Source organism: Aquila chrysaetos, chromosome 26 (assembly GCF_900496995.4).
Source record: "Aquila chrysaetos chrysaetos chromosome 26, bAquChr1.4, whole genome shotgun sequence".
In the NCBI taxonomy this organism is placed as follows: Eukaryota; Metazoa; Chordata; class Aves; order Accipitriformes; family Accipitridae; genus Aquila; species Aquila chrysaetos.
In genome coordinates this window covers 6,318,370-6,333,768 of record NC_044029.1, presented here as the reverse complement: position 1 = coordinate 6,333,768, position 15,399 = coordinate 6,318,370, and the positions used below count along the sequence as shown (strand labels likewise).

Here is a 15,399-nt window from a genome sequence, read left to right as displayed (position 1 = left end):
AGCTGGGAAGCTGGCTGCATCACAAGGGTATAGGACTGCTGCTCTTGGTCCTGAAAAGGGGACAGAAATATATCACAGACTATGGCACAATGTTGTTTAGCACTTCAGTCTCCTCACCTATCACAACATTTAGCCAAATTTAAGTGCTGAATTACAATAGTAGTTGTTCTTACTTTTTAAGAACTATCTCAGAGGCACCTTTACTGAATATCCGGAAACTGCCATCAGAGTTTTTTAACACGGTACTCATAGATTTTCTAACAGAGTTGAAGGTGTACACTTTGTACAAATCCTCTTCTGGTATCTCATTTCTTACGTCCTGATAATCACGTTTTAAATCCAAGAGCAATCCCAGCAAGGCACATTCAGTTTTATTTCCAACATGACGTGGTAGGCCACCTTCTTTTTCAGGAGGCTGCAAGAAGAACAAGAACCTTCACTGATTAGGAGGTTAACTCACGAACCACTAAAGTACAGCATTTAGAAAACAAGGAAGCTAAGGCCAAGCTTAGCTCTGGGATGGGGAATTTTCACTTTTGCAATGATTACGCTACAAATTCCTATGAGTCATGAGCCAAAGTCATACTGCTGGCTTTTGTAAGTAACAACTTCTGTACCTGTTTAGGATCTTTCAGTCGCCTCCTCAGACTCAAAAAAATCACCCCTTAAGTTGTATCAAATCCCAACATGACCTTTCTAAAAGGCATTTTCCATTGTTTGAAATATCTATCTGACCAATTGAGTGCAGTCCCTGAATAATTATTTTGCATTTTAAAAGTACAGACAAGTTTACTTAAACTGATTTAAAGCAAGCTAAATGGCATTATTTCTGCTAAATTAAAGTATCCTCTCCTGTAATAACTCTTCCTCAATGACTTAGACTACGACCACATCACCTGTTAGCCTTCTACTGAACAAACTAAGTCTTTAAGCTTCTTAAGTCTCACTACAAGTTCCGTTTTCCAGGCCATGGCCTATTTAACCGGAAAGAGTTCAGAAACAAGTTTCCAACCCTTCAATACCAGAACAAGTTTCTTATTTCAGCAATGTGGAATATGCACGTACTAGTGCTATAAGTAAAGGAGTATTTCTCTCAAGATTTTTCTGAGCTTATATAGCTGTAACAGTGCAGTGTAGTTTGTAGCAAAAAAGGCAGAAGCCCTTAACTCAGCCTGACGTGCCTCAAGCAGCTACAGCTGAACTATATTAATCAGAAGTCAGTGATCCATTTTCATCATTCAGAGCTGGAAGATCTTGGATTTGGCTGTTCTGAATATTCACACTTTCAAAACGTTTACTTTAATGTGCAGTTTAAGACGTCCAGTTCTGGGCTCCCCAGTACAAGAGACATGGGCATCCAGGAGCAAGTCCAGCCACGGGCCACAAAGATGATAAAGGGACTGGAGCACCTGACATGAGGAGAGGCTGAGCGAGCTGGGACCGGGCAGCCTAGCGAAGAGAAGGTTCTGCGGGGAGAAGCTTATCAGTATGTATTACATGCCCGAATGGGGCAGGCGGTGGAGCAATGGTACAGACTGCCAAGCCACACTTAGTGGTGCCCAGGGAGAGGACAAGCAGCAATGGCTAAAAACTGAAACTCTGGAAATTCCACTTGAACAGAAGGAAACACCTTTTTACTGTAAGGGTGGTCAAATACTTGACCAGGTTGCCCAGAATTTGCAGAGTCTCCATCCTTTGAGATTCTTAAAACCTGACTGGACATAGCCCTGAGCAACGTGCTCTGGCTGACCCTGCTTTGAGCAGGGGGGGTGGACCAGAGGATCTCAAGAGGTCCCTTTCAGCCCTCTGAGATTCTGTAAAACAGACTAATTCTGCCTGCATTGGATGCAATTTGATCAAAATTGTAGTAGTAAGGGACCTGGTCAGTTTACATGGAGCTACTTTTTTTTTTTTTCCTATAAAAAGTTCTTTAGAAAATAGACTGTGAAACTCCTCACATACTACAACTCATTAGTAGTGTTTCAGAGAAATCAGTGCTGGTGATCTTGATGTGCCACCTCAAGTACTGCTATCAAGGAAATTCTTGCGGAAGTACCATCTTTATTGGCTGAAAAGTAGCTTTTGGACTGAAGTTTTACTGCTATTCCTCTACAAAGCATTTGTAGTGGAGGCTTCTACTAAATCTTGAAGTGCTGATTTATTTATTTTTTTAAAGCTAAATCCTAATTATTATTTTTACTGCCTTAAAGAATATAAGTTATGCAACACATTGGAATAACTACAGCAAGGAATCTGTTTGGAGTTACAGAAAATGATGCACAGAGAAGTGCTAAATAGCCCAGTATTTAAAATGCGTAACAGTCCATTGTTCTTTTTATTTCAAAATATTTTGGAAGTCTCAAAGAAGGTATGAGGAAAGATGTTACAGTTCTAAAGCCTACAAGCTCATACAACAGTATCTGGAATAAAAATCCATCAAAATCCTCATCTGTACTTGCATTTATTTTCTCATTGCATTCTAGCTAATGTTATGCTACTCTTGCATGTTTACTTTGAAGTAGCACTCAAATCGAGCCAAGATGCTCTTCAAGTAAGGTAAACAGCCCCACTTATAAAAATAAATTTAGACACAACTGTGAACTTAAAGGAAGTTATCTTCCCGAGATTGTATCTTTGAATTACAAGTTCAAAACCTAAATTATCAGTTCTAACTGAAATAAGCTATTTTTGAAATTTAGTCTCAAATGAACGCTTGAGCAATTTACAGTAGGTACAAAATACCTTACACTGCATTTTGCCACACACTTACACTTAACTGCCTACCATGTGGCCACCAGACAATTTGCATCTTTTGAGGAAGTTGTTGAGTTATCTTGATTCGAATGAAAAAAACCACTTACCAGTATTTTGGAAGTATAAGCACAATTAACAGAAATTCCTGTCACAAGGTAAGCCATAGTTTTTTCTGGAATAGCTTCTGGTTCTGGAATTTTTTTATAATGTTTTTCATTGATGTAGGCTTGGACCACTGTCATTCTGTTCATGGTCAATGTTCCCGTTTTATCTGAGCAAATAGCTGTTGCGTTACCCATTGTTTCACATGCATCCAGATGTCTCACCAAGTTATTATCTTTCATCATTTTCTAGGGAGATAAAAGCAGTCAACAGCTATCCATGACCATTACTTCACATTTCAGAAATTCTCATTTAGGATGTCCGGTCTCACACAGCAGTTTCAGAAGACACTCAGCCTTTATCTGGCATCTTACAGAGGAAGAATTTGTAGCTGCCACATTGTTTATTATGTCACAGGAAACTTCATTTTGAGCAAGGTTCATAAATACATTCTTAATCTCCTGTATCTGCCTGTCACACTGACTACTGATACTATTCAGACTGTTACGAGCAAATAATTTATCGTGATATTTCGAAAGAGAGGAGGGGTACAGACTGAGCTTTACCAGATACAACATTAAAAAAAGTCTTTCTGCTTACAAGAAAGATCAAGTAACATCAGATGATATATATTTCAAAGACGCTAGAGTCAGACTTACAATCAAACACAAACTGGGAAACTAATGTTTCAGCTAAGGTAGTGAGGACTACACAAGTTTCATAAGTCAAATATTGCTTTAAATTCTTTACTTAACAGGTTTGGATAGTATTTTAACCTCAAAGAGGCAGAGTAACTTCAAATGATACAATACTAAGGCCACTACCAGTTAGTGTTTTAAGTTATTAAGTTTTAGAACACAACCTAAACAGCCATTGTCTTTACAAATAGATTTTCAGATCAATAACCAGTCCCAGCATGCTGAAGCAATAAGAAAATTAAGAGAACAAAGAGCATGAGTTTAAAAACCATGCTGTGTAATAAATAGAAAGCTATACGTTCTACAATAATCAGTCCTCAAGGAGAATCAATCTGGAAACTTTTGTGGTAGTTGCTTAACACATCAGTTAGGTAGAAGTTCAGGTTTACAGAAGAGTTTGTTATTTGCAAACTCTTAACACATCTATTTATAATAATGCTACAATGTTATGAGCTAAACGCTTTCATCTTTAGTTGGTGACAACAGGCCATCACTGCTCACTGTTCATGTTAGTGTGTATTCAGAGATTAAGAAAAATACTGGGGCAGGAAAGGCTTCTCCCCAGTCTGTTGCATATATGTCACGCAACATATCTCAACTGAGATTTTACAGCCGATGAATATGCCCACTCAACTTTAAAATCTGTTCCCCACCTATCCACTTACCTTAACAGAGTAAGCCAGAGATATAGTGACTGCAAGTGGAAGACCTTCTGGTACTGCCACCACCAAGACTGTAACTCCAATAATGAAGAACTTCACAAAATACTGAATATAAATTGGTGTACATTCAGCAAGCCAAGGTCTCTTCTGAACCCAGAAGGTATCAATTACAAAATATAACACAAGGATAATGACTGTGATTGCAGACATCAACAAACCTTGTTAAAAAGAGAATAAACAGTTTTCAGAAATTAATCTCAAGTATTTGGCAATACAGACTGTGGATAAGTCAAGTGCAAATACTTCTGCCTTTATAGCAGTTAGTTTATAACTAACTAGACTTTAAACAGGCAAGTCAGAAACATTTAGGTAGTTCTCAAAGGTGTTCCAACTTCCAAAGCAGGTACTTCCTCATGCATTTCACCTAGAAACTTCTAAATTTTTTATTTTAATTCCCATTGAATTGAAAAGTGCAGATCTAATTATGAACAGGACAGACCAATATGTAAAGTCAATTGACTAAGCAGAATAAGAACTGAAATAATTCAGCAGGCCTTCAACGATTGTACTACTGACTTACTCAGTAGAAAAAGCTGCTGACAGCCCGTACCCTGCTTCCTGCTGAAGGTGGGATTAAATATGGCAGCTAAGCACAGTGTTCAATGAACTGGGAGTAACTGGGAAGACAAATCAGAACTGCTGTTAGCAAGCTGAGTGGCACATTTAAGACACCACTGAAGGAAAATGGACCTGGCTGGAATAAAGGAACAGAAGTCACTGAAGTGTCAGCTTTTTACAGAAAGATGCTGCAGTGTGTGTACCATCCCAAAGCAGCAGGACAGAAAAATGCATGCACGAAGTAGATGAGCATTAAGGGTGCGTGGGGAATTACAATGGGTCGAAAGGTGGATAAATGAAAGCAAGAGCTCTTACTTATGAAAGATGTGAAAAAATTGTTTGATAACAACAGTATTTTACACTAAACATACCATGGAAGCTTTATTCAACGTTTGTTAGTACAAGTTTCTTTGAAAAAAATAACATTGCTATACACTACTATGGAGTGCTAAAGCTAAAAGTTTAATCGCTTTGTCCTCACACTGTAACTGACATAGATGCTGAAGTCAGCACTTTTTGAGCTGTGGGCTGGGCTACAAGACTTCTACAAGTCCCTTCTAGCCTAAATCTTTCAACATTTCTACATGGACCAAAATAAATCCTGAAATATTTGAATTAAATATCTACAAATGAGATGATAGTATGATACAGTATGATATCTACATACTAGATTATAACTATATGTAGCCTAAAATTTACACTGAACTTCATTGTTGTTTTAGTCTGCTTTCAAGAAGCAACAGTTTACCAGAAGTTTTGACAAGACAACTGAACATTAGCTGATAGAAGAGTAACAGAAGCTAAAGGATAGTAGAAAAGTCAATAAAAATGTTACGTATCAGTGAGGCATGTTAAGTGGAAATTCCTAGGCCTCTGGAAGTACCAGAGGTAACCCGGTCGACCCTACCACATTTTCCAGACTTCACTCAATTTATGGTTCTCTAGGTACATCACTAAATACCATATCTTATCTAAAAATATCTTTCATAACAGTTGTCCAGTGTTTTGAAGTTGGAATTTTCTCTCCCAGAACCTGACACTCTAAAGCCTGAATCTATTTAAACCAAAGAAAAATAAAAGCCATCCACATGACACAGTCTGAGAAGCCATGAGCACACTCAGGCACAAAGGCATACTTGCATGCATTGGAATTTTGCACTTAAAATAATCAAAAATAATCAAACTGGTCAAGGCTAGCTACTTAACTTACCGCCTCACAAACTATGCATGTTCCAACCTTATTCAAACACGTTGCATCAACATAAGGAGGGTACTGATGCATCATACCTGCTTTGCCAATCTGAACTGCGAGCTTTGTAAGTTTGCCTTGAAGAACCGACTTTTCTTTCTTTGGCAAATTTGCTCTCTTCTTGTCTTTCTCGTCTCCATCCCCACCATCCTCACTCTTCAGTGGTTGCATTTCCATGGCTGCACCATCCTGAGCTTTAGCTAGAAGTTAAGATTAAACGAAGTTTAGCCGTTGGGGAGTCCCCAGAATCAATGACACTTGAAAAGCTTAATAACGCCAGGCTCCACTAAACACCAGTACTTTGTAGTACCTTGTATCCAGAGATGCCATACTACACGTGAACGTTTAAACAAGTGTATTGGGTGTGGGTGCCCAGGTGCTGGCAGCAGGGGAGCTGCAGCCCGTGGGGAAGACCACGGTGAGGCAGGCTGTCCTCCCGCAGCCCACGGAGGTCCACGGTGGAGCAGATCTCCACCTGCAGCCCGGGGAGGACCCCACGGCACAACACATGGATGTGTCCTGAAGGAAGCTGCAGCCTGTGAAGGCTCCGGGCAGGAGCTATGGCCCATGGGAGGGGGCTGCCCACTTGTGCAGTCTGTTCCTGAAGGACTGTGTCCCGTGGGAGGGACTCCACGATGGAGCAGGGGAAGAGCATGAGGACGAAGGAGGAGCAGAGACAAGTATTATGAACTGACCAAAAAATCCTATTCCCCAATCCCGCTGTGCTCCTCAGAGGGAGGAGGTAGAGGAGTCAGGACTGAAGCTGAGCCTGGAAGGAAGGGGGGGGAGGTGGGAAAAGTGGTTTTAGTTGTTTTTGTTTCTCACCATCCTACTCTATTTTTAATTGGTAATAAATTAATCTTCCCCCAAGTTGAGTCTGTTTTGCCTTTGAAGATAATTAAGTGATCTCCCTGTCCTCATCTCAACCCACAAGATTTTCATCCTATTTTCTGCCCCATCCTGCTGAAGGGGAGCAAGAGAGCAGTTGGGTGGGCATCTAGCAGCCGGCCAAGGTTAACCCACCTCAATAAGATAGCCTGAAAATCATTGGTAAAGTTTACTTTTGCAGTATCTAGCTATGTTGAGACTACCAAGTTCACTTAAGCATTTGTTTTGTGCAGATTCACTTGTGCCATCTTTAGCATAAGCACTGTGGATTTAAGTACTCAATATGCATTTTCAAGAGAAAGAATGTATTCATTACATACACTCTCAGAAAATAGGGACTTGCAAGAAAGGATTAGAGAACCTGCATTTACCTTTGTTACGGTTTTCAACAGCTCCATCTTGCTTTTTACCTGTCAGAGAGGGGAAAAAGTTGTGTTTTAAATTGCCAGTGCAGAGTTAATTTCAGTGTTTATGTTTATATATAAATGCATACATTACCATAGGCTGAAACAAGCAACTGCCTTTTTAAAAAAAGTGTAGAACAAACTGGAGACAGAGGGCTGACACAACTGAGGCTTTAAAAAGTATGTCAACCCACAGAAACAGCTCCTATCAGTTTTTTGCACTTTACTCCTCCCATATAAGACTGCAGCAGTGTTATGCTACCATAGTTAAGTTTACACAAATTACTGATACAGACATTTATTGCTTGTGAGGAAAGCTTTTAAAAGGCTTGCCTAAACTTTTTTGTAGGAAAGAAATTTGTGACATTAAAGTGATTCTGGTGGCCTCAGTCTTGCTCTCTGTTCTTCCAACACTCAGCAACTGGATCTGACTACTACTGTAAATGAACTGTAGGATCTCACTTCCAGAATCAGTGCTTTTGCACAACATTGCAGAAGCTATTGTAGTATAAAATATTTATAAATCCACACCAAAGCTTAATGGAGGTACAGTGCTGGATTACTGGATCTATGCTAACCCTGTTTACGCAAGCATGAACATAATCTGTTGGCAACATACCAATATTACACCACTAAGAGAATAGTTCAAGTTCATAACGAAATATTGCTCCTACCTCTGTTCAGAAATGGAGTTCAACAAGAGATCATAAAGGACAGTGAAATAATGAAAGAAATTAATGAGCAAAACATTAAAGGTAACTAAAAGATTAACACATCATGTGTAGCTTATTGGGGCAGGGGGGCACACTACCTTTTTTTCTTTGTGTTTTCATGTAAAAAGGTTTAGATACTACCTTGGCAAGTGACAAACTTTTCTCCTAAGTAGAGGAAGCAAGGGTTATAGTTACTATTTGCAATGACCTGAAATAAAAGCACAAAACTGAGGAACTTAGAACAAAACCTAGAATTTTTCAGTATCACTGGTAATTCGTTAAGTCTTCAGCCTTAGGTTATGTAGACTGAAATGTACGAGAGTACTCAGGTAGAAGAAAACCAAATCATCAAGCAGCCTGTCTGGCATGACATTTAATACCTCCACTACATTATTACTGTAGACAGTGACATAGTCCGATTTCTATATATAAGATTTGCCCCCCCGCCGAGCATCCTCAGAACAGCTGAGAAGAAAAAAAAAAACCAAAAACCCACCACCATGTTTACCTTCTAGAGAGGATGCCACTTCAGACTTCTTAAAAACTCATCACTGTCTCCTAATTTGTTCTTTCCTAGTTCCCCTTTCCCTCTTATAAGAGCAAAGTTCTTTTGACACTTGAGTTACTTCAAACTCCTTGTACATACGTTTGCTTTCACTCTGAACCAAGCCATACACAGCCAACTAAAAATAGCCACTTTAATCTCCTTAACATTCACAGAGAAGCTAATTTAGTTTAACCTGAGTTTTACCAAGGAGAATCTTATCGGACACCTAACTTAAGGGAAAGAGGAAGCTGTCTATCTTGGCAGACAGAAAACCCACAAGTGTTCAGGCCCTAGGATACACCAAAACACTACTCGTCAAAAAGAATTCTGTTTATAGAATAATAAACACTGGCAGAATATTAATAAAAGCTATGATCTTCTCCATATCTCCTGTAGCAGCTGGTACTGTTGCTTGCTTCCTTCTCCTTCCTCTGTAAGGGGAAGAGTAAAGGATGGAAACTGTTCCACACTAACCCCTGGAAGTGTTGCAGGTCAACTTTTACTCTTCACTACCAGGCTGCAGCTTGAAACTCATTTTGAAGTTTCACTTCTTCTTGTAACAATTCTTGTCATTTACTCCTGAAGGAACTTACTACTAAAAGTTACAAGAAGGGTCAGAACTGTAAAGTATTTGTGGATTAGGACAAGACAAAAAGCACAGTCCAATCCTAGCTCCTGCACAGAGCACACATTTCAACAATTGCCTCTTTAGTTTGAGGGCCACTGAGATTCCTAAGCACATTTCTGTATGGCTTTCCATTACTGTTTCATATTCCTCTGATGAAAAAAGTGTATTTTTCTGCCAGGAATCCTCAGGCTCGCTCCCATCCAGTAGACCTCAACAGTTTCTAGAAAAATTTTTGCTGTGGTGAAGCTCAGTCCTGAACATGCCTTGTGAGAGCGAGTATCAAAACATTACTGCTCAACATTTCTAAGCTTTGATTCTCAAGATAGAGGCTGCGGCTTAGATGAGTGACCTTGTAATTCCAGCTACTGAGCAAGTGCTTCAGAATAAGGAAGACAGCCCATTTCACACTTCACAGAAGGGCCCCTCATTCTTCCAAAAATAAAGTTTACAGAAAAATGCTGCTAGGGATTTGGCTTGTGTATATCTCTGAGCATTCAAAGTTTCAGCTCTGGAAGAAAAGGAGTGGCAGAAGAAGCTGTCTGCTCATCTTTATCAAAATCAGTTTAATATAAGCTTAAGATATCCACAAACTCAGCAGTACTCAAGCTTTTCCCCTTCAAGTGTCACAGAAGAACTCCCTACACAGGTCATTTTCTATCTGTCAAAAGCAGAACTAGATATTATTAGGTTGAGTTATTGGTAATAACCTGTTTGCTGTAAACAAATATTTGCTATTAGACATGAACGTACTTTGAAGTCGTACAAGGGCAGTTTAACAATTTATACATGGTATGGCTGGTTAGCAGTTGCAAACTTTCCAACCTCTAATTGATCAATGAGATCTGAAGTTTAATTAAAAATCGATGTGACAAGAGTTAGTAGTAGTGGTGTACTCTTAGGTCACCAGACCTGAGGTTTTTTTCCTGTGAAACCTACTGATAGTATGAGGTTTAAAAAAGATTTCTGGCTCCAGATGACTAGAACGTGTTTTTATCCAGTAACATTCAGGACTTCACCCCTCCCTCCCCAGGGCTTTAAGATTATTACGCTTACTTTTCTTGTCCTTCTTCTCTTTTTCCTTCTCCTTCTCCTCTTCATCTCCTCCAGCCCCAAGTAAGGTAAAGATGATTCCAGTTTGAGAGTTCACACCTACAGCAGTAACTACCATTCTTCCAGAGCCTTCCATCACATGTGTACCTGAAAGATTGAATCAGGGTTTCCACTGAGACTTGAGCAGTTATATGGCAGAGCACAAAGGAAATGAGTTCTCAAACTTCACATTGTCAAAACCTCAAGATGTGTATATATGTACCACTGTGTTCCCCTAGAGCTTTAATTGCCAAAACTATCTGGAAAATAAAGCCATAAGCAACTACACAAAATGTTTGTCAGTTTTAAGAGTCTGCTCATTTTGACAAAGTTCTGTAGTAGTTGCACTGGTTTTGGATACTTTTAAGAGTCAGCCTAGATAAGGACCAGCTTGCCAGATTTTAACCTCAAGATTTTAAATAACCAGTTTACCCCCAGAAACAAACCACTTCCTTCAAGAACTGTCAAAAGCTACACACCTGACAGCAGCATAGGATCTCTGTCCAGAGATTTCTTTACATGATCAGATTCTCCAGTCAGTGAGCTTTCATCAATTTTGAGGTCATTTCCTTGAATGAGTACACCATCAGCCGGTAAAAGATCACCTACGAGAGACGACTGGGTATGTTGATTGCAGTTCTTTTTTTTTTTTTTTTTTTTTTTTTTAAGTACAAGAAAGTTCAACTTTAAAAATATGTTTACCATATTTCACTTGTGCAATATCTCCAACAATTATGTCAGCTACTGGTATTTGGATGACTTGGCCACCTCTGATGACTGTGAATTTTTGTTCTTGTTCAATACGGCTCTGCAGTCCCCGAAATTGTTTCTCTTTACTCCAGTCATTGAAAGCTGTTACTAAGACCACACAAACTACAGATAGGAGGATTGCTGCTCCTTCAATCCAACCTGCTTCAGATTCCTCCTCTTCTTCACCAACATTTACTGATCCACATACTGTAGAAAACAGTTTTTAGATTTAAGAAACTTCACACAGACAGTTATTTCAACAACAAAAAAGTTTTGCCAAACAGAAGAAACTACTAATAGTTGCTAAACATTTTCCATGCTAGCCTTCTTTGTAATTTTACATTTATTTTCAGTACACACAAAGAAGGTAAAGAACCTGAAAGCTAGAGCAGCTCAGGGAAGTTAAACCACCTAGAATTTACATCCCTGCTTATCTGAACATAAAAGAATCTGATATAGAAAGTTACCTGTCCTCATTATCTTGTTAAATGATGGCATAAGAATGCCAGACTAGACAATTAGTTAACCACCTTCTGCTTTCTCAACATTTCCCACTTTACCCTTATCTTAACAAGCCAGATATCATTGCAAAAATTCAGTTCAATGAAGGCCAGATCCCTTCGTTTTCCGTTTAGAACTATAAATATAGTTTCATTTCTTAAATTAGAAAGTTACCAGTGTCATATTGCAAATCAAGGAAAATTTAAGACTTGCTGACTCCCCAAAGAAAGCACATGACCACGAATTATAAATTGCTTAAATATTTGAGGCAAAGCTAAAAAAACACTTGCACAGAAACATGACCGGGTCTAAGAGAAGTTCTTGTTCCCGCTGCTTGCACTTTACCTTTGGCATTATTTTGGTCAGAATGAGACCAGATCATGACCAGGGAAATCTCATGTTGCTCTTTTAAGGCAAGCTAGAGTTTTAGTAGTGTTCTCTCAATAAGGAATAATAAGCTGCTTTTCCACTGACTTACTGTCTCCCACCAGATTTACAGTATAGGCATGTGGGACCAGGGAAGTCAGTAGTATAATACAGGTAGATACCTACTTTTTAAAAAGTTTACTTACATGATTCATTTCCTCCTGGAGGCTGGTAAAAAGAAAGGCCCAAGGATACTACGGCTGCAATTTCTAATATAATTAGTGTAACGTCCTGCAGTGCTTCCCATACTAACTGAAGAAATGTTTTTGGCTTTTTAGGAGGTATAAAGTTCTTCCCAAAAACTGCTTCTCTCCTTTCTATATCTGCTGGATTTCCACTTAAACCTATTTAATAATAAGACAAAGTTAGTGATGCTTATTTGCATTTCACCCTCACATTAGACACAATAGAGGTTTCCCATTCACGGAGTCAAGTCCCACTCCATATTTCAGTAACAATACTGAAAAGCCATATCTCAAATATAATTACAGAAGTATTATGATTAAATCAGAGTCACTATAGAAAAACAGCTATATTTTATAATTCATACTTTGCCAGTATAAAGCAAGCTGTTGGTCTACCTACTTGCACTTAATACGATATAGCAACAGAGTAATAGTAACAGACATACCTTTGTACAAAGTAAACAAGTTTGCAAGACAAGATCATTAGTAGAATTACTACTATCGAGACTGAGTAGCACCATGCAGCTTTAGCAAGACCACAGCCTGTGAAGCCAGCTCTGGTTCCCACTGTAGGGATTCTGTATTCAGAGATAACATCCTAGGATCCTACAATTAATGTAACATTTATAATGAAATATTTAATATAATTAATAATATAAAATACTATAAATATTGTATTTGTGTATTAATTATTATATAAGAGGCTATAAAAAGCTGGTGAAGCTCTCCAGGCGTCATGTGGAGATAGGCAGCCACTTAATGACGCTGCTTCCACCTGGACAGCAGTTGCTTGCTCTTCTGAAGCTTCACTTTCTATCTCTTCTGACATAGAGAGAGCCCATATTCAGCACTGCGCAGGGTCTGTCACCTCAGTTTCGTACCTATCTTCTTTCTTATATGGCATATTTCTTTGAGTCCTCTTCTCTGTCTCAACTCTTGTACCATCCTTAAGAGACACTAGCAGGCAAGAGTGAGGGGCCTTCACTAAAAGGCACTGCATGCTTCAAGAGTTAGCCAAGTCCTTAAAAATAAAGGAATACCAAGTATATTCAGCGCAAGGTCATGCACTCAAGGTCTTCCATAAGTACACCTCCTGTTTACTCCTTCAACAGTTTCCAGCTGTCTAACCCACCATTCAGAATTTAAGTCACTAGCTCATTTTTCAAAGCGAAATGGCCAAACGCCCAGCCATGTTCAGAGCAACAGTCTGGATACTTCAACCGTATTGCCCCCAAGGTTATGATCAGCACCTGCTTAAAGATAACAATTTTCTTCGTAGCAGGTTTTTTAGTAGTCAACCCAACTGCTTAATGATAAAGGCATTGCAAACACTCTAGGTAATCAATAAGAACAGCGACCACTGCAACTGGCTTTCATAATAAGTGGGATATTTAACACCTCTAACAGATATTTCCTAGAACCATCAAATAATATTTCAAGACACTTTGCAAAGACTACTGAACTGCAAAGCTCGGTTTTAAATGGTAATAACTGCTATGTAATCACTTAACTCAAAAACAAAATATTACATGCATATCTTTTCAAAAGTGAAATGAATTAAACATACTCTTAGTGTATATAATAAATTATATTTATTCTAACACTCGTAGATTCACCTCGAATTCATGGCTTTGGAGGTTTAATACAAAAGTGCTATGCTATTTTACTGGTTAGCCATAACACTACACTTCTGGAAGTTCAAGCTTTGAGGTGCTTACTTTTACTCTCAACTCAAAGAGCACTGCAAGACCATTTTCAAAAAAATCAAGCTATATGAGAGGATCTAGAGAAACTCAGGACAGCTTGGCCATTCCAAATGGCCTGACCATATTGCTATTTTGCAACAGATACCATTTCTCTCTTCCTTTTAGCATGGCAGAGTTTGGAAGATTATTTACATAATGTCAGCAGCACCACTTTCCTCCTCCTTTCACAGGGTACGAGGATGCAGAACATCAGAAATATACAGCAATGGTCTTTGAAGAATTAAAATTGTTTTCCAATAAGGCTACATAAAGTCAAGCTACTATCAGAACCGCTTAGTGAAGATTAGTAAATAAGCCTAGCAAAGACAAAAATCATTTGTATTTTTAGTATTCACCATAATACACCAGGCACCATTATTGAACTTGCTACATTTACCACACAGCTGGCAATTTCGTAGTTCACAATCTACTGTCCTGAGGTCGAAACTACTGCTGTTATATTGTTCATTATGTATCTTAACTAGGGTAATTTATGTTATTTGGGGTTTAGTTTGAAAAATATTAGGCAATGGACTAGTTAAAGCTTCATATACAAATTTTATTAGAAATCTAGATGTAGCAGTTACTAGACAATCAAAATTATGTAGACCTGTGGGAATATTGGTGGTGGCCCATCTCTCCAGAATATAGAAGGGACTTCTGCTACTACAGATAGGTCAAACATTCACATTTGCATACATTTGTACACATGTAAAGGACATGATAAACGTCAAATACTAAGCAGTGAAGTCTGCTCAGTGTCTTTTTTTAGTAACACTGATAAAGGACAGTTACCATTTCTCATTTCAAATCAGATAGGTCCAATCCACATTTCTCCTGAAAACAGATATTGCCTTACGCTGTCAACAACTTCAAAGCAAGAAATTATACAAGCTGAACTCACCCACTGTGTAGCATTTTGGAACTACCTGTACTTTTGGTGTGAAGCCACTGTTAATTACACAAGTCAGCATTTCATATCATAAAGAAAGCTTCTGAATAGGAAGAAGTGTCATAGGGCCTTGCATGTGTACACACGAGATTTTAGAGAGCTGGAACTAGTATAACACATAGCAGTTTTCTGCATAGATTTTGCCTAGATTTTCTCCATTAGAAATGTCTCCATTTCTATACTTACAACTTGAATTTGACAAAAGAGAGCTAGTTCTACTTTTACAAGAGCTCTCCAGTACTACCTCTGAGAAATTTATAGCAGCTTACCCGACAGAGAGGCTGATTCTCTAAAGTTTCATGTAGTGATTTAGAGCCGAAATGAGACCTTTGTAGAGGACACTGCTCTAGCTCATCTTACTTAACCTTTTCTGAGCTAATTACCACGTTTGACTATTGAGGCCTTGCTGTGTTTATGAGCTGCTCTCGCACTACAAAAAAAAGATGGTGCCCTTTTATCAGGTTAGTGATTGTATTTAACTGATTGCA

At 38.7% G+C, this 15,399-nt stretch overlaps 1 protein-coding gene across 6 annotated transcripts in view; it reads right to left on the bottom strand.

The window, feature by feature from the left end:
• Positions 1 to 15,399, bottom strand: part of ATP2B1 (ATPase plasma membrane Ca2+ transporting 1) — a 64,511-nt gene that overhangs the window by 18,976 nt on the left and 30,136 nt on the right. For all 6 annotated transcript variants that reach the window (XM_030003149.2, XM_030003148.2, XM_030003153.2 and 3 more), the window contains exons 3-11: positions 12,176 to 12,373; positions 11,055 to 11,309; positions 10,832 to 10,957; positions 10,317 to 10,460; positions 7,343 to 7,381; positions 6,122 to 6,283; positions 4,220 to 4,434; positions 2,862 to 3,104; positions 174 to 415 (exon numbers count right to left, since the gene is read on the bottom strand). In XM_030003149.2, coding sequence (XP_029859009.1) covers positions 174 to 415; positions 2,862 to 3,104; positions 4,220 to 4,434; positions 6,122 to 6,283; positions 7,343 to 7,381; positions 10,317 to 10,460; positions 10,832 to 10,957; positions 11,055 to 11,309; positions 12,176 to 12,373 — 1,624 coding nt within the window. The remainder of the gene's footprint in view (positions 1 to 173; positions 416 to 2,861; positions 3,105 to 4,219; positions 4,435 to 6,121; positions 6,284 to 7,342; positions 7,382 to 10,316; positions 10,461 to 10,831; positions 10,958 to 11,054; positions 11,310 to 12,175; positions 12,374 to 15,399) is intronic.